This window comes from Prionailurus viverrinus, chromosome D4 (assembly GCF_022837055.1).
Source record: "Prionailurus viverrinus isolate Anna chromosome D4, UM_Priviv_1.0, whole genome shotgun sequence".
Taxonomy (NCBI): Eukaryota; Metazoa; Chordata; class Mammalia; order Carnivora; family Felidae; genus Prionailurus; species Prionailurus viverrinus.
Genome location: NC_062573.1, coordinates 21132307 through 21152415, shown reverse-complemented (window position 1 = coordinate 21152415; position 20109 = coordinate 21132307). Strand labels below are relative to the sequence as shown.

The following is a 20109-nucleotide window of genomic DNA, read 5'->3' as shown; positions in this document are numbered from 1 at the left end:
TTTTTTTTTTTAAGTGAACTCTACACACAACCTGGGACTTGAACTCAAAAGACCCCAAGATCAAGAGTTGCATGTTCTACTGACTGAGCCTGCCAGGTACCCTTATTACTACCAGCTTTTAACTGTTCGTTCTCATCTGACACTATTTCCCAAGGACTCTCAGGGTTGTAAATTTCTTAAAGGTAGTGACCACGCCTACTCTAACTTGGTGCTACCCTACAGTGTATTAATTTAGCCACACGGACTTGTAAGAGAGCAGAAACTATCTTTATTCCCAGTGTCTGTAAGTGACTGGAACTTATTATGTCCTCAGTAAATATTTTTAATATGAATGACTTAATACTCGTTAATTGTTTTTTGTGGACTATCCTGTGTGAGAAAGTTTAGTTCAGATCCAATATGGCTATGTACTGAGAGACCTGGCGAACTTGTTGCCTTTTTCCTATTTTGGGCTCTTCATAAAAATTTCGACTCGGGGTGCATTTCATTAGGCTGTTTCCTTCAAGGTTCAGTTTCATCAGCAAAATGGGGCCAGTAGCAACAGATGCTTGTTTCTCCCGTTTTCTATCACTCACTCCTTCTCCTGGGAAGGTTTATTGTGTACACTTTCCTCTGGCTAAAAAGCAACCGTGGGGGCAGTGAGATGCCTTTACGGTCTTCGGGTGGCGCGTCCAGTGGGGACAGCGAGCAACTCCTCATGCCTCGCCCGTGCCTCCCACGTCCGGAAGCAATCCGACCCCATTTCAGCGGCGAGCCTGCTCAGCCCCTGCGAGCCTCAACCCCGAGCGACCTCTTGTTCCGAGGCAGCGCTGTGCCTCGGTGCCACCGCTAAATAGGTTCGGCACTGCGCAGGCTCCGACTCGGGCCGAAGGGCCCGGCCTCGTTTTGGCCGCCGCCGCCCGGCTGCCGGCTCGGCGCTGCACTGGGGGCGGGGAGTCTGATGGGAGACGCGCGCGGCGCTGAGGAGGCGGCGGCCCGGGAGAGGGAGCGGGAGAGGGACTGGGCGCGGGAGGCGGGAGGCGGGGGACAGGGGGAGGCGCCGCCGCCGCCGCCCGCCCCTTTCCACTGGGGAGCAGCTGCAGCAGCAGGAGCGGAGCAGGAGCCGCGCAGCCGCCGCCGCCGCCGTGGGATGTGGCCGGCGCCCGCCCCGAGCCGCGCCGCCTCCTGAGTACCCGCCGCCACCCGAGCCGCCGCCGCCGCCGCCGAGCCGTGCGGGGCCAGGCCGCGCCCTCCCCGGGCGCCCGCCGGCTCGCATGCCGAGGGGCTCCGGGGCGTAGCTGCGCGCCCGGCGCCGCCTCCGGGCTCCTCCGGCCCCGCCATGGGCTGCTGCAGCTCCGCCTCCTCCGCCGCGCAGGTGAGGGGCTCCCTCCTCCCGGCCGCCCGCCCGGATGCCTCCCCCGCGCCGCGCAGCTGGTGCCTGCTGCATCCCGCCGCCCGAGAGCCTCCCTCAGCCCACCCTGCACTCCGGAGACCCCCGCCCCCGCCTCTCCCTTGCGCCTGTCCCGCAGGTGCCCCCGCGCTGGCTCCGCGGCTGCCGTCTCGCAGCCACCTCTGCGCGGCCCCTAGTAAGCCCCCCAGCTCTCTCCCTGGCGCGTCTCCGACTTGGCCTCCTCTTCCCAGTCACACCTGAGCGGCCCGTCCCGCCCGCCTGCAGGTAGAAGCAACACAGGCGCCTCCTCTCTGCCCCAGGTGGCACCCGGTTCCCTCGTCTTCTGGGCCTTGCGCCTCTCTTCCCATCTCCTTGGAGTCTCCCCTTTGCCCATCCACCGGCTGTTTTCTGTGCTCCGTGGCGGAGTACCTCCAGCACGGGCTCTTCACCCTTCTTCACCCCTTTCCAGTTTCTGCTCCATTAGGTATTCTGTCCCTTTCTCTTGCCCGCCGCCCCCGACACCAGGTTCAACTGTTTTAAGCGAGTCCGGGAGCCCTTACGCGGCCCACGTCCCAGATCCAACCCGCTCGCCTTGCACCCCATCCCCCCTTTGTGCCTTGACCCCGGGCACCGCGGCCTCTCCGCACACCGAGGCCCCTGCGGGAGCGCTGAGACTAGGCTGGGAAGGAGATTGGGCACCTGGTGGGTGACGGGAGCGTTACGGAAACTCCCTCTTTGTTGCCAGTGTAACAGGAGGAAGAGGTGCCGAATTTAGTTTTTCTGTGGGCACTGGCTGAATGTTGTCGCTGAGGGCTGAGATGCAGAGATTTCTCCCAGCGTCTACCCTGCCCCCATCCAAATTTCGCTAACCTCCCTCTCCCTTTGCTGATCCGAGCCCTTAACCTGGATGGAAATGTTTAGACAACTGTATAAGGATCAAATGTAATAGAACTTGACTGCTGGCCACTAATAACTGAGAGGACCTGTTTGTAAATTACCTAATTTAGTGGATTAGTGAGTGTATTTACAAATACGATAAAAAGCAATCAGGAATACTGCATCAAACTGTCTGGTGGTGGTGTATGAAAAATAGGCTCTGACAATGCATGGGATGTAATCTCACAGTTTCATTAGCGTAGAATTTAACTGTGGTCTTTGATTTGTTTGTTTTGGGGGAGACAAGGGCTCTTGTTTTTAGAAATAAAGGCTGGTTGGTTTTTGGTGAAGAAAAATGCTAGTTTGGAAAAAAAAAATTCCTCCAGAGATCTAGCATCTGTGGTAATGCCAGAAGTGTTTTGCTGCTGCTAAATGACTATATATAACTCAGTTTTAAATAACCTGCATACTTGTTCTGAAAATCTGAGATCTGTTAGAAAATGACTAGAATTGCAGATGAATGGAGGACATTTATGTTTTATCAAGTATCCAACCTATTTGTCCAGTTCTTTTTTGGAGTGTTTGCTTACCCGTGTTTTTTCCACCCTCACCACCCGCCCAGGATCGTGGTCAGGCTGATCGGTTTAGTTAGTTAAACCTTCCCATTCATTTGGAATAACAAATAAAACTACATGTAGTGATGTTAGGAAGGAGCGGTCGATAAACCAGGGTTTTCATATTAACAGTTAAAGATGTGGGATTACACAATACCTTTCAACTGGTTAGGGAGTTTTGGGGGAGGGGGGAATCTAGTTGAGTGCTATTCATTTAACATTTACTTACATATTATTTTCGCCAAAAAAGGTGTTTTGATACTGTTTTCTTTTAAGCACTGGGTTATTTTACATCTTCTTTTGGTGGTGAAATGCCTTTAAGACAGGAAATTATTGATAGTTTATGGATGGCTTGAGCAGTTAAAATTGGGAGGGATGGATGCTGGACCAAAACTCTGCTTTAATCACAGGTCTTGAATTTGGCTAGCTCCACATCTTACTTTTCGGAGTGCTGTCTGTCACATGCATTTTCTTTGCTGTTTTCCTCCTCTTGCAGCCACTGCTTACTTCATGCCATGTTCTACAGACAAGATGTATGTCATGCACCCTGAGGGGTGCATTTTTTTTTTCCTGTGGATTCCTATAACCAATTGGCAGCTGTCACATGCCTTTAAGTTCAGCTTTAGGGACTTGTAGTGTTCAGTGGAGCATTGAGGAGCAGGTTTTGTGCCAAAGAGCTTGTCATTTTTTTTTTAATTTGATATTTTGGCTTTGTTCTTCATTTGTGAAATGTTACCAATCTGCTGGCATTTTAACGCCCCTTTCAGGAGTATCCTTGGTTTTAGAGTAATATCATGTCTGTCTATGTTGTGTTGAAACAAAACAGGGATGCAACTTCACATCCCTTTGAACCTGTGTTAGAGGCCTCGATTGATTGTGTTTTTAGGCAGAATGTGTTTCTTTCATCCTTTCTACTGGATTGTAAGCTTCTTGAGTATAGGAACTGCTTTTGTTTTGTTTTCTCCATCTTTGTATCCATTGCAGTGCCTCACCATACCTTGTACAGAATAGTTGCTTAGCAGTAGTCGATAAACAGAATGTATCTACACACATTTGAACATCTGGCTGGCAAGTAACATTAAATATGAGTCCAGCCCTGACCCATGTGCTGTTTGACTTCCTTGGGCTGGTTGACCGATTCCACCAAGCCATCCTCTTTGAAGCTCAAATTTAAACTGTTTAAGTTAAAATTGACCTGCCTTTCCTACATTCCTTCCTACTCTATCAATGGTACCATCAGTTTGCAAAATTGAGCAGGCTTTTCCTTTTCTCCTGGTGCTCTGCTCAGTGCCTATATTTTAGTTGGAGAAGTGGCTGTAACATCTTTAAAAAGCTTGTCTGCAAACTCTAATGATAACCTGCATAGCACATCAAAACAACGTGCTTCGGGGTACTCTGCGGTTCAGCTTAGCTTTTCTCAGTGGTATCGTCAGCAATTTTAAAGCCCTGGCAGGTTTTATCAATGTAAATATAGTCCGTTTCCTTTTTGTAGTAGGGATTCGCTTTTGAAATGTAATTTATTTTTCCTCATAGTCCCTTGCTATGTTGTAGACTCTCATAAAAGAGTTTATGGTCTTCCCAACTGTTTCATCTCTTGTAATCTGTCCTGGTGTTATTTCCATTTTCTTGTCAGTGTCTGGATATCATAATTTGCCATCGAAACAATGATCCTGTTTTAGGATTTAGATCAAAGAAGTGTCACATTCTATACTAACTTACATTTCGTTGCTGAAGGAGCAAATTATTGGCAAAATAATTTGTGCTGTATTAGGTACGCACATCTAAGAATCTTAAGAATATGTACGGAGTCAAGGACTTATAGAACTCTTAATTACGATTTTTATTAGTGACCACTACAAGTTATTTGCAGATATTAGAAACTGCTCAAAACAAGCCAACCCCTGATAGCCTTTGCCTAAAAATCTCTTTGAAGGGAACATAAAAGTGAGATAGTCTTGAGTTTCTTTTTACAAGCACTAATCTTCCCTAAGACTCTTAAAATTTATTCCCAACTCTCCATAATTCGTTTGTTCTGTTATAACCTGACATAATTTCTATTCTTGTAATGTTAAACTTCAAAGTTCACTTGTAAATCTTCAGATTTATGAAATGTTCTTTCCCATTGACAAACCAGTTTGAATGAAGCAGGCTTTCCAAAGATTACTTAGCAAATTGCTGTAAGTCTTTGTCGTTAATGGCTAGATCATTATTTCTCACAGCAGTGCTTCAGAGGCCAGGAGATTTTGCAAGTGCTCTGAAGTTCTGTGTCCTTTGGTTCTAACCTTAGAAATTGTGAGAAGGATGGAGGAGAATCTTTCTGGTTGAACAAACCACCCCTTGTCTGACTTGAGGAGGAATTGTACTTGTCTACTGTCGTGTTCCATGGTCCTCAAATAGAGAGCTATAAATTTAACTGTCTTTCTCTAGCTCTTAAATCTTGTCTGGGGAGTGATGAAAAACAGTCAAGTGCTTCACTAACACTGGTTAACTTTTGAGTGTGTTAACTGTTCCTTAACAGATTTTAATAACCCTGTAGTTTCTGTCTGCTTTGTGGAATTTAAAGTCAGATGGTAAAAATGGCATTTGAAGAGTGTAGTGGGATTTCCCAACAGAAACTAAGTTGTTCCATTAAAATATGTCCAGCAAAGCAGACTTGGTCTGACCGGGATGAAAAAAAAAAAAAAAGTCATGGCATGGGGGGCACCTGGGTGGCTCAGTCGGTTAAGCGGCCAATTCTTGGTTTTGGCTCAGGTCATGATCTCACTGTTGGTGAATTGGAGCCCCGCATCAGGCTCTATGCTGACAGTGTGGAACCTGCTTGGAATTCTCTCTCCCTTCTTCTCTTTCTGCCCCTCCCCTGCTCATGCTCTCTCTCTCGCTCTCTCTCAAAAGAAAAAAAAGTCATGGCATGAGGACAGTTTTTTTCTTCTTCTTTCTTCTTCTTCTTTTTCTTCTTCTTTACTAACTATGCTATTAGTATAGGAGATCCACTCCTCAAAATATGTAAACCAAAGAATGTCAAAATCGGAAAATACTGTAAAAATGGTAATGCTTTTTGTATAGCTATTTTCCACAGCCATTTTCAAGTTTTAATTTCTATGGTAACTCTGAAGTTGACTGTACTTTCATTTTACAGCTAAGGAAATTGAGACTTGGAGTTTAGGAAACCTTGGTTGAAGTCAGAGCTCCTGAGCAACAGATCCAAACTTTAACCCTGGTCTTCTGGATTGCAATCCTATGTTTCTCAGTTTTCACATGCATACTTCCTAAATCTTAAATTGCAGCTCACTCTATCTTTAGAAAAGATCCACTCAATAAAATTTTGAATTAAGGAATTTCCAAGTTGAATTCATGCCACCATTTTGAACTTCCTGCTGTTCCTGTCTGTGGAACAACATCATATAATATAGCAAAACTAGTCTAGCTAGAATGTTCTCAGACTTGACAGATACTATCAAATACTATTTGATGTGTTAATCCTATCATTTAGAAGTGTTATTGGCTTGGGAGGATATTTATAACAACACATTGTATATTCTACTGGTGATTGGTTAATAGCTATTTTTCTATATATCCCTCTACCCTTCCTCTCCTACCTTCCAAGAAGAAAGAAATATTTCCATTTTGTAACTTTGGCCCCGATTTTTGGGACTTTGGGGGATAGTAGAGATAAACCAGTGCTATTATCTCACTTTCCTGTTGAGCTAAACTATAATTTAGAGCTATGAAGTACTCTGAGGTCAGAGAAATCCATTATCAGGTAGTTGGGACTAGAAACTAGTCTCTTAATCTCTTGATCTTTCTGTAGTATAGTTAATTCTTAATGTTTTAAGTCCTATCTGCAACCTTAGCTGTACATTGGAAACGCTTAGAGAACTTTAAAAAACAGTGATGCCTGGGTCCTACTCCCCGAGATTCTGATTTCATTGGTTCAAGGTCACTGCCTGGGCACCAAAAATTTTAAAGTTCCTCTGATAATTCTCCTGTGCTGCCAAGGTTGAAAACCACTGCGAACATACCCTTTCTTTAGGTAATTGCATCTCCTCTTCTGGTTTCAGTTACAATCTGTATGCTGACAATTCCCAAACTGAATTACTCAATTGGAAGAAACTCTGTCCTGGCCTCTGATCCTAATATCCAACGGACTACTTAGCATTTCCACTAGAATATCTTACAAGCAACTCAAACTCAGCATGTCAGAAACTGAACTCAAAATCTGCACACATACACATGTCTTTTTCAGTATCTCTGGTTCACTGAATGATACCAGTATCCTGGTATGGAAACTGGAAACCTGAGATGTGCAGGAGCCCACCTGTCATTCTTCCGTATCTTGTGACCACATTTTGCTTATTTTACCTTCTAAATTTTACCGCCACCACCACAGTCTAAGCCTCCGTCATCTCTGGCCAGAAACTCTCTCCTGGATCTCCATGTATTATTCATGCTCCCTTCAAATTTTTCTCCATATTTCAGTCTTAGTGATCTTTAAAAAATCCAAAGCTGATTGTGTCCCTGTGCTACTTGAAACCCTTTAATGGTTTCCAGTTGGTTTTAGGACAAAGGCCAGAATCTCTGACCTTAGCCAACAAAGTCTTTGTGGGCTGGTCTCCGTCTCTCCTGTGTCGTTGTGCTCTCCTGCCATGTTTCTTCTTATTCTTTGTGGTCCAATCTCACAGATTCTTCAGTAGATTGTATTCCTTCTCCTTTTAGGACTTTTTCCACCTGCTATTCACTTGTCTGGAAGACTGTTTTCTCCCTGGCCTTTGGCGGGCTGCTACTCATCCTTTAAATTTCTAACCTTAAAGTCAGTTCAGTTCTTTGGAAAATCCTCCCTTGATGCTTCAAACCATGCCATGTCTCCTTATTAAATTCTCATAGCCTTATGTATTTTCCCTTTGAGTGCTTAAAGCAATAAATAATTATACAGTTGATATTGTCTGGTCCATTGGCAAAACTATAGCCCATGGACCAAATTGGGCCAACTACCTGTTTTTATATGGCTTGCAAGCTAAGAATGCTCAAAATAGTGTGTGTGTATGTATTTATGCATATATATGCAAATATGTATAATATATATTTAATAAAAAAGGTCAATCCATGATAAATTTATTTAGTAAAAGTTGTATGAAATTTGACTTTTAATTGTCCACAAAGCTGTTTTTTTTTTTTTTTAAGTTTATTTACTTATTTTGAGAGATACAGAGACAGCATAGCATGAGTGGGCAGGGGTGGGGATGGGGGTGGGTGCAGGGAGAGAGAGAATCCCAGGCAGGCTCTGTGCTGCCAACATTAGAGCCCAATGTGGGACTTGAACCCACAAAGCCACGAGATCATGACCTGAGCCAAAAAGAGTCAGAAACTTAACCAACTTGGCCACTCAGGCGCCCCTGTCCCAAAGTTTTTTTGGACCTGATCCCGTTTATTCGTTTATATATTGTCTGTGGCTGCCTTCATGCTATGGCAAGCTTGAGTAGTTAGTTGTGACAGAGACTTTCTGGCCCACAAGTGTAAATATTTACCCTGTGGCCTTTTACAGAAAATGTTTGCTGACCCCTGGTCTAGACTGAGCTGACAAAGAGCAGGACCATGTCTGTTTTGTTCATTGCTGTTATTCTCTATGCTAGGCTGGTCCCTGGTACATGATAGGTGCTCAGGGAATGTTTGAACAAATTAACAAACGTTCTCTTTCCTTCCATGGATGGATGTGGGTGAACTCCTACCTTAGTAATTCTGATGTTTTAAAATTCAATACAAAAAAATTTTTTAACGGGTTAAATACTTTCAAAGAAGGTTCTCAGCATCTTCAGCAACATTCTTAAGCGGTTTGTGTGTTGCAGGTGTATATCTCAGGTGTGAAGCAAGCAGACTTACAGAGGTGTGGTGCAAATTCCTAGGTCAAGGTGGATGGGAAAAGACTGGTCCACTCAAATAATGGACCAGTTGGATTTACAGTGCTGACGTTTTTATAGCAGGCACAAATGGATGGGACTTTATGTGTAGTGTTATAAAGAAAAAGTGTTTAGACTGGTGAAAACTTCAGTCATTAGAGAGGTATTGTTATTTCTACTGTGGGAATTCACTCTGGAAATGGTTGAAGTTTCTGGCACGGTAATATTTTTTCCCTTTTAGTACTTTTTGTTTTCTCATGTATTTGGAATATAGCATAGCATTATACTCCAATTTTGAATATATGCATTGTATCAAACTTGGTACTCTTTTCAAAAGGTGATTTTTGAAGGTAATTTGCATTTTTCAGTATCTTTTAATATACTTAGTGGTGGTGGGGGGGTCTTATTTTATTTTTATTTTTTAATGTTTATTTATTTTTGAAAGAGAGAGACAGAGTGCCAGGGGAGAGGAGCAGAGAGAGAGGGAGACACAGACTCTGAAGCACGCTCCAGGCTGTGAGCTGTCAGCACAAAGCCCGATGCGGGGCTCGAAGTCATGGAACTGTGAGATCATGACCTGAGCTGAAGTCGGACGCTCAACCAACTGAGCCACCCAGGCACCCCTTAGTTTTTTTTTTTTTCCTTTGATAGACTCTTTTTGATTTCATATCAGTTGTGTAATAGGATTTACTCAAAAAACAATTGATAAACCCCTGGAATTTATTTTTTGTGTGAAAATAATATTACTCTTTTTAGCTGTTTTCTACAACATCCTACAACCAACTATTTAGACACTTATTTAGTAAGGAAATTCTTAAAAGCCATTTTTAGTCTGGGGTGCCTGGGTGGCTCAGTAGGTTTAAGTGTCCCTCTCTTGGTTGCCATGAGATCAGGCCATGATCTCATGGTTCATGAGTCGAGCCCCACATTGGGCTCTGCACTGACAACATGGAGCCTGCTTGGATCTTTCTCTCTCTGCCGCTCCTCTGTTCATGCTCTCTATCTCTCAGAAAAAAATAAAATAAAAATCTTATTAAAAAGAGCCATTTTTAGTCTAATATTTAAAGTTGCCATATATACTGAAAATTGTTAAACAGTAAGTGTTTGATTTCTGGACACATTTGTATAATGTAAAATAAAATAGCAAACAAAAACAAAAATTGAAAATAGGTGGTTATTTCTAGATGTTGAAGTAGCAGTGAAGGTATAAAAGTTTGCTTTTTTCTGTAGCATGTGATGATGATAATGATCCTGTAAGATTTTTCATTACGAACTTCTTAAAGTGATTCAGCTGTAAGAAATAAAAAAACCTTAACTCTAAATAGCTAAAACATTAAAGGATTAATCTCACATAAGGTGAGAGGTACAGTGGCTTCTGGGTTGGTTACTTTAGTGGCTTGATGATGTCACCAAGGACCTGAGTTTTTTCTTTGCTTTTTTTTTTTTTTTTTTTTTAATAATTTTAAGGATGACCACTTCTCACCTATTTGCCCTCAGGATTCCAAGATGCATGTGGCTCTTTCTGCCTTCTTTTGCTGAGCTGACAACTTCCAGGGGTTTTCCTTTAGTAGAAGTTATGGAGGGCCGCATACTCATCCCTAGACAATTTCTAGTAAGGGAGAGGCAAAGAACCCTGTAATTGGCTTAGACTAACCAGGATTTCCCTGAGTCCAGTGGAAGGCGGGGCAACACCAGAACAAAATTAGAACACCAACAGCGGTGCGGAGGGTGGGGATGGTGACTCCACATTCCGCCAATAGTACCTGTTACATAGTTTTGCTATTTTTCTTCTGCCTATAAAGTCACACCTCTGCAGTGTTTCCTAACATTTTGCTTATAGCTCCATTATAAGACTTTTCACAGTTCAGAGCTGAAAGTCACACAATTATCTTCCTGTTCTCCCAGTAATACTGCTCAAGCCACTACGGAAGTCCTCGTCTAGCTCTTTCCCCCACCCTACTGCCTGTTTCCTGTTCTGAGCTTCAGGATAAAGAAGACCATTTAAGGTTGGGATGATGGTTAAGTAGCTAATTAATATTCTCACAGTTAGTGATCCCCAAAAGAATCTTGTGGGTTAGTTTAACCTCTTCCCTGTAGCTCACAATTTCTTTTCTGCCTCTTCTAACCTCTCACTTCTGTGTGTATTTATCTCTATTTGGTACTCATGTATCTTCCCTAAAATTTTCTTTTTCCTTCCTATTCTTCTCACCCCTCCCTGATGCACTTAAGGAGTCATAATACTGAGTGGGATATACTAAGATATCTTTTTTTCTTTTTTTTTCCCCCCTCCTGTTTAATTTCTTTTTTTTTGTATAAACAATAATAAAACTGAAGATTCACATCATTCTTTAGAATATCTATGATATAAAGAGCTCATAAAAAATGCAACAAATAGCTCATTTACAGAAGAGGAAATAGTAAACTAATATGTAAATGTGTTCAATTTTGCTGATAATCAAATTAACTGAAAGCACAGAGACACTCTTACACCTGCAACTTTGGTAGAAGTTAACAGAATATTAATTGCTCGTGTGGTTTTGACTCAAGTGTACTTTATTGATTCGCTGAATAAATTGGAATGACTCTCTTGGGACATTATTTGATGACATACATTAAAAGCCATAAAAAGCAGTTGACATCCCTTATTTAGCAATCTAAACGTACAGTAAATGCTATATGCAAGAATCTTTCCATTTAGCATTATTTATAATAGCGAAAGAGTTTAATTTTAAGCAAAATAGTTTTGGTGTAAAATTTCTTTTTTAGTATAAAATTCAGTTGTACTTAGACTACTGTATGTGTCTCATTTTCCATCCCGCCCTTAATGATCCCGTCCTTAATGTGTAAGTGGCCTTCTACCTTCCTTGTAAGACATCCTTTCTGTTGTGTTACTCTACAGGGCTGTTAGAATCCATAGAATTGAACACCATCTTACACTGATTGTGGAGTGTGGACTGCATAGCCAGACGACATGGGTTTGAATCTCAGCTCTGTCACCAGCTGGGTTATTTGGGCCACATTCTTTAACATTTGGTGCCTCACTTTTCCTAGATGTAGAATGGGAACAATAATAAAACGTATCTCATAGGCTTATAGCAAATTGCACAATCTGTGAAAATATCTCAGACATTATGATATTAATGGAAACTAAATCTGGCAGATGTCCTTGTATCCATTAAGCCTCCCCTAAAAAGAATCCTCTTTGGGTTTTGGAAAAGTGACCCTGACTTTCAGAAATTTTAAATTGTGTCAGAAAGGTGAGTGCTAAGGGTGAAATAAACAGCAATAATAACGAGAGGCTAAATTGGGTGCTTAAGAATTGAGGGAATGGGGAAACCAAGAAAGAATGGACTAGTTGGTTGAGAGGGCTTCCTGAAATGACCCTGGATCTAGCCTTGAAGGATGGGATTTTTATTGATTGATTGATTGATTGATTGATTTATGTTTGCTTATTTTTTGAGACAAAGAGAAATAACACGAGCAGGGAAAGGGCAGAGAGGGAGGCACAGAATCCAAAGCAGGCTTCAGGCTCCGAGCTGTCAGCACAGAGCCCAATGTGGAGCTCGAACTCACCAATCACAAGATCATGACCTGAGCCAAAGTCGGACACTTAACCGACTGAGCCACCCAGGTACCCCGAACAATGGGATTTAGAAAGAGTGGGAGAGTAGATAGATTTTAGTAGAAAGGTGGGGGGGGCATTCCAATGAAAGGAACACCTTGAACAGAAAGACAAGGAAGCCTTTAACTTACTGCATGTCCCATGTCCGCATGGAAAGAAGACCTGGCTAGAGTAGACAGAAGAGATGTTACATGTAGGGAAGGCATTAATATTTGAAGGTGAAGGAGATAGGCAGCCATGGAGGGTTTTTTAGCGTGACTTAAGGAAGATTAATCTGACAGTCTTGCCTGTGCTTGAATTGGGAGAAAGGGAAACAGATGGCACCCAGGAAGCTGTTCACTAACTTGGACCAGTGTTTCTCAAATGGGAAGCAGAAGAGATACTATAGAATTGAAATAGGATAGACTTTCCTGACTTATCTGGGTATGCCCTCATAAAACCAGTTTAGAATGCCATGTAATGGAAGAAGGGTATTATAATTGATAGGCATCCCAAGTAGAGATGGAGAGTAGTATGTGGGGGAAGGAAAGATGAATTTAATTTTGTGTGAACTGAGTTTTGATACCTCCATGTAGCTAGCAATTTCCCATAAGCAATGGAAGACCCAGAACTGGATTTCAGATAATGCTTTAAGTCATGTGCATACATAGAGATGCTTTTGGGATGGGTGATCTCTGAGAGGAAGGAAAAGGCATGAAAAAGGACGGCAGACAACTAGGGAATGAGTAATGACTGCTTATTCCCTATCTACTCTCATAATAAATTTCATTTTATTCTCACAACTCTCAGAGGGGTACCAGTGTTAGCCCCATTTTACAGATTAGAAAGCTGAAGCCACGAAAGCATAGGCAGTTTGCCCAAGTTCCCCCAAGAGTAAAGCCTGTAGGAGTTCAAAGCATGTACATTTCCTACTGCACTACTTTCCTTTTCCTCTGCTGGACTGAAGACTACTACATTAGAATAGTATTTAAATGTACCTCAGACACCACTTTTCTGTCACCTAGAGTCAGAGTTTGCGTGTACTGTTGACCCTTGCTTTAAAGTTGTGTGTGTGTCAATGGAGTACTACGTGGCAATGAGAAAGAATGAAATATGGCCCTTTGTAGCAACATGGATGGAACTGGAGAGTGTGATGCTAAGTGAAACAAGCCATACAGAGAAAGACAGATACCATATGTTTTCACTCTTATGTGGATCCTGAGAAACTTAACAGAAACCCATGGGGGAGGGGAAGGAAAAAAAAAAAAGAAAAAAAAGAGGTTAGAGTGGGAGAGAGAGCCAAAGCATAAGAGACTCTTAAAAACTGAGAACAAACTGAGGGTTGATGGGGGGTGGGAGGGAGGGGAGGGTGGGTGATGGGTATTGAGGAGGGCACCTTTTGGGATGAGCACTGGGTGTTGTATGGAAACCAATTTAACAATAAATTTCATATATTGAAAAAAAAATAAAGTGTGTGTGTGTGTGTGTGTGTAGGGGAGGGTGTTGGTTTTAAATCAATGCACCCCAAACTAGAGGTCAGGGGTGACAGTTTGGAGCAGAGTCTGTGGTCTGTGTTAAATGGTGGTTATAAATCTTAGGCTCTAGGGACCCTTAACTGCTGTGCATTTCCTCTTGGGCCCTTGTACAGTTTCTTCTAAAATCGTAAGTCTGAAAGGACTATCATGGCAGTAAGTTTACTAAATGTGACTATAATGGTGTCCTTTTCCCCAGAACTCAGATTCTTTTTTTTTTTTTTTTTAAGTTTATTTATTTATTTTGAGAGAGAGTGTGAGCAGGGAAGGGGCAGAGAGAGAGCTAGAGCGAGTGAGAGAGAAAGAATCCCAAGCAAGCTTTGCACTGTTAGCAGAGCCCAATGTGGGGTTCAAACTCACGAACATGAGCTCATGACCTGAGCCGAAGTCAAGGGTTGGACACTTAACTGACTGAGTCACCCAGACGCCCCCCCCCCCCCACCCCCATAACTCAGATTCTTGAGAATGTAGTTTTAAATAAAGAATATATGTTTATTTAGTCAGTCTTTGGAGATCCATGGCCTCCAAAAGGGTTAATGTAATTGATGCAGGTATTATTTAATACTGAGTACCAACAAGGCTCTGGAGAGCACTAAGAAAGGAAAGGGTGAAGAAAATGGCCATGTTGAAGTTGACTTTGTAGCACAAATGATTAGTATGCACATTAGGATCAAATTACAAAGGTAGAGATTTTCACCACCAGGGCACAAGTTGGATTTTTTTTTAAACGAAATTGTACTTAACAACTCAGCATATTGAAGAGTTTTATTCCTTGCTTGCTAGGCTCTGATGTTTTTTCAAGTCTATTTTGCATGTGATTTTGTATTTTCATGACAAGTCCAAAAACATCAAGCATTGAATGAAAATTCTGAAGATACCGAGTTTCTAGGTCTAGCATATTAAATATATTTTGAAACTAACCATACTTGTACATCAAGAAAAAAATTTTGGGATAGACACTGGTGGTTGAAATAGATTTCAGTTGTGAAAGTTTGCAAATAATACTTTAATATTTTCATTTTAAAAGTGAATGCAATTCTATTTTGTGGTGATGATTTTTTTAATTATTTTTTTTAACATTTATTTATTTTTGAGAGACAGAGCATGAACAGGGGAGGGACAGAGGTGAGAAGGAGACACAGAACCGGAAGCAGGCTCCAGGCTCTGAGCAACCTGTCAGCACAGAGCTGGATGCGGGGCTTGAACCCACGAACCTTTGATCATGACTTGAGCCAAAGTTGGACGCTCAACTGACTGAGCCACCCAGAAGCCCCTGTGGTGATAATTTTTAAAGGTTTATAGTTTAGTCTGAGAATGTGAGCCAAGAGCAAGTAGAAAGGCATGTTTCTCTTGAGGTGGTAAGGAGCAAACAGAACAGGGAGCTCAGAGGCAGGAGGAACACTTTCCCCTGATCTGCTACTTACTGGGCTCTATGTTCCATGGCTGGTGCTATGTTCCATGGCTGGTGCTCTCTCTCTGCCCCTCCCCCGCTTGCTCTCTATCTCTCTCTCAAAAAAAAAAAAAAAAAAAACCCAAACATTTTTTTTTTAAATATTAGCAGAACAATGTAAATAAATTTCAAGTCACTCAAGTATATTTTGATAATATAAAAGTCTTCATGTGAATTGTTTCTCAGATTTGTATTTGAGATCTCCCAAGAAGTTAGGGAAGGGTTAATAGTTCAAGAAAGGACCCTTTAAGTTTGTAACTTGGGAATCTGGACTACTGTGAGGCCAGCTGGGCCAACAGAGAGGGAACCAGCCATTTAGCTTGAGGGTTTTCTTCTCCTCTCCCCTGGGTCTGCTGCTGAGACCTGAGGGACAGTTACCATTTTAACTTAACACTCCAAATGGCCATCCAGAGGTGGGACCTGGTGATTGAATGCTGTCTTGTTGGAGAAAGAATTGAAAGTGGAGATGATGTTATGGGGGCTAAGCAAATAATAGATCCTCAATAAGTGCTTATTGAATATATGTGATGGGGGGATGGGGTATTCAGAGACTAACATTTTAGTGTAGGATGCTAATGATACCTGTCAAAATTACTATTAAATATAACCTATGGTGGGGGGAAATGCAAATGAACCTAAAAATTACAATACGCCATTAGTTGAATTTTTTTGTTTTGTTTTTAATGTTTATTTATTTATTTTGGGGAGAGGGGGAGGCAGAATCGGAAACAGGCTCTAGGCTCTGAGCTGTCAGTACAGAGCCCCACGTGGGGGCTCAAACCCATGAGTAGCGAGATCATGAGCTGAACTGAAGTCAGATGCTTAACTGAGCCACCCAGGCGCCCCTGAAATGTTTGTTATAAGTTAATTCTAGTGATTGTGAACCTAACCTTCTTAGCATGTATTTCTTCATTATAATGAAGTCTTGGTGAGGACATTAATATTAGCTAGTCAGGGGGAAAAAGAAGAGCACATCATAAACTAGAGACCTCCCGGCTGGTACACACCTAAGTATGCTAGGTAATCAGCACTGGTTGATAGATTTATGAGAAATGGAGGCTTCTCTTCCCTTCTGCCTCCCCCCTTCCACTCCCTCCCCCCTCTCCCTTTTTTGTTTTTACTGGTTCACATTGCAGAATGCATGATGGAAGCTCTTCTGGCCCATCTTCGCAATTCTTGTCTGGGAACAGAGTGGGTAGAGCTACACATCCTATATATTTTGTTCAAAGTGTGACTGGAAGGCTGGAAATTAGCACAGTAAAAATGACCCCTGCCCGTGACTGCGGCAAAGGAACAAGGAAACTCCGGGGGCAGTGGGAAAGCACTGAAAAGAAAAAAGTAAAAGCATCAAGAATGTTGGTAAAATAAAGAGGAAATTCCACGCCAGTCACATTCTTGGTTTAGTTTAATGTTGACTGGCAGGGGTGCTGCTCAGGCTACTAAGTACGGCTTTAACCAAGAATGAGACTTTTCTTCTTGAAGTATGCAGTCTACAGAGGGGTGTAGGGGCTTCCACAGTGGTGGAGTATATGTGCCTCTTTCTTTCTTTCTTTCTTTCTTTCTTTCTTTCTTTCTTTCTTTAAAAAATTTTTTTAATGTTTGTTTATTTTTTGAGAGAGAGGGGGAGACAGAGCGTGAGCAGGGGAGGGTCAGAGAGAGAGGGAGACACAGAATCTGAAGCAGACTTCAGGCTCTGAGCTATTAACACGGAGCCCAATGCGGGATTTGAACTCACGGATTGTGAAGCCAAAGTTAGGCGCCCCACATCTCTATTTCTTAAGCCAAAAGTTACACTCGTTTGCAGTGTGTAAAGCACAGATAATTTCTTGGTAGATTCTAGTTTTTAAAAATAAGAGCTAGTAATACGAAGGGCCCCAAAGGAACATAGACATTATTTTTGAAGTATGATCTGTGTCTATTCTTAACTAGTAAGGGTGGAGTTCAGTAAACTTTGGGATAAATTTATTGTGTCTGTAGGTATGATAGTATTTTATTACACAGTGAGAGGAAAAATACTGTCCTTCACTAGAAAATAAAGCTTCCCTGAAGCCTGTAGACAAGGCACACTGACTCTTGAAGCAGGTCCCATAGAAAAGATGGTACCTATGGTATGTTTAATATTTTTATTCCGGCATTGAAATGACCAGCATTTAAGCTAAGGTGTGATTTTTGTTCTTTGGTAGCGCAAGTAATTGTATTTACAACAGAGCAAATCAAAGATGTTTTTTCTGTTGTTCACTAACCTCTGATGGCTCTTTTGCTGCTCATTCACGTGTATTGACTGAAGTCCCAGGTCTCTGTCCTTCTGCCCTGCCAGGAAGCCCAGGTACTCTTGTCTCATACCGGAGGTGTGGTCCCACCCAGAGACTCATACCCGACTGGGTACCGTAACCTGTTTAATGTCCCATGGCCACCAACCACAGGGCCCCCAGTGTATTCTTCTCTTGTCTCTTATCACTACATCAGACCATCTTTTTTTCTTCCCATTTTCTCCCACTCAGATGGGCATTTTCTCTTCTACTTTGTAAGTATTTACACCTCATCTGCTTCTGAAAATATGTGATTCGTAACCAAATGTAAATATATTTAAGACTTTTGAAATGAAAAGTCAAAGCTAAAAGGCAGAGGTGGTACAGAAGGAAGAGACACCCATGTGCTAAGTGCCTACGCTTATTCACCTACCGGAGTTTCTAGCCCTACTGTAGAATGGTACTAATTCAAAGGAGATAATTACATGGAATTCCTTTACAGAATCCCACAACTGACAGGCACTTGAGGTCTGCAGCCCATCCCACCAAGGGGTCATATCCACTAAGTGGACGTCATTCAGGCTCTGCTTAACTACCTCCATCAGAGAACTCACTGCTTCCTGAGATAGTTAATTCTGCTTTTAGGCAGTTAGTAGAAGTGTCTTCATTTGTGCACGCCTGAGCCCTTATATGTCCATGTAACTTTACTGTCGGTTCTGATTCGGCACCTTTCAGCCAGATAGAATAACTGAACTGAAGATAGAACAAGTGAGATCAGCCTTCAATGTGTGCCAAGTTTGTGTGTGTGTATTTGAAACTTAAAAAATCCTTAATTTATAGAACCACTTCTAAAGGTCATGATTCCAGATCCTGTACTATTCTGGGCTCCGCCTCTTTTCCCCTCTTATGCTTTGATTTTTAAAATTTATTTTCCATTCCTATCAAAGCTATATATGCATATATTTTTAAAGAGTCAAACAGTTCTAGCATGATTTTTTTAAGTCTCTCCCCCATTTTCTCTTGCCCTGAGGCCATCACTTTCAAATCTTTGAACAAAATCTTTTTGCTTTTCACTCTGTATATCTAATATGCTTATATTGCTGCCTCCTGGTTCTTCGGGTTTTGGCATGAATTTTGGCCTTTGTTATGGACAGTGAAAATTGAGCTGTCTTGGCAACACCATTCTTTGCCCCATTCTTTGTGCTTTCTTCTTGTCCCCATTACCCTTCTGTGTAGACATATCATAATTTTGTTTGGATCAGTGTTCATTATGACTATGAACTACCTACATTATGACTACCTAAGTGCTCTTCCCAGCTGAGTCATGTAATATTTCATCAATCTTACATAAGCTTTTGTTGCTCTTGGAGATAATTGGCTTGTTTGGCTATTTATCTGGTTTTCTATGTACTTAACAACTGATCCACCTCTAAATTTTTGCCTAGTTGTGTGAATTTCTTTGAGTCAGCTCAGATACTTCAGATACTCTTTTCAATTGCAGTTTCCCCCCTAGATCTCTCTACCATAGCTCCAATCCGGGCTGGCTACTTATCAGGCCTGCTGCAAAGGTCTTAATTGGAGATTTCCCTTCATGTCATACTAGGGATTGCCTTAGTCTATTGTGTGTTGGATTCCCAGTTACCTTGATCCCATGTACTTTTAAAAAATTTATTTAAACAATTAAAAAAAATGTTTATGTGGCTTTTTTTATTTCATGAATCTGTGTAAGGGAAATGAAGGAAAGGAGAGAAGAAGGTGAAGTAGAATTGGAGGAAGAAAACATTTTGCTTTCAGACTACAAGGTCTCCGAAGAGTTCAGAACATGTGTATGCTTGGAATGAGACCAGAGAATCTGGTCAACGTGGTGGATTCAAATGCACTTACCTACCTCTGCTCCAAACTCCTTGGCATGGCATAAATACAGATCCAGATCACCGGGAATCTAAGGCGGAGGGATCACTAAGGGCATGGGTGAGAAAAGAGGCTGAAAACAAAAGAATTGGTTGACAGTGTGTGTTAGGAGTAGGTAGACCCTCTGATCTCTTCCCTAGCCAAGTAACTAGATAACATACTGCCCTACAATTTTCTATTTTTATGTGTGACCTTAAGGTCTGTGGTCCATTTGAGTTCACTTTTGTGGAGGGTTTGAGGTATAGGGTGGGTTTTTTGTTTGTTTGCATTTTTGTATATGGGTATCTCATTATTCCAGTATAATTTGTTGATAATGCTATGCTTTTGGGGCATCTGGGTGGCTCAGTTGGTTAAGCATCCGACTCTCAATTTCAGGTCGGGTCATGATCTCAAGGTGGTGAGATCGAGCACTGTTCGGGCTCCATGCTAAAGGCTGAACATTCTCTCTGCCCTTCCCCCTGCCCTGCATGTGCACACATTCTCTCTCAAATTAAAAAAAGAAAGGAAAGAAAAAGAAATGCTATACTTTTCCACTGAATTGCCTTTGTACCTTTCTCAGGTATCAACCATATACATGTGGTCTATTTCTGAACTTTGTATTCTGTTTCATTCATCT

The 20109-nt window shown here is 42.0% G+C and overlaps 1 protein-coding gene across 2 annotated transcripts in view; it reads left to right on the top strand.

The window, feature by feature from the left end:
* The first annotated feature begins 1079 nt into the window (after positions 1-1079).
* Positions 1080-20109, top strand: part of SLC44A1 (solute carrier family 44 member 1) — a 158808-nt gene continuing 139778 nt past the window's right edge. For both annotated transcript variants that reach the window (XM_047830653.1, XM_047830651.1), the window contains exon 1: positions 1080-1354. In XM_047830653.1, the coding sequence (XP_047686609.1) occupies positions 1319-1354 (36 nt within the window). In that variant the 5' untranslated portion in view covers positions 1080-1318. The remainder of the gene's footprint in view (positions 1355-20109) is intronic.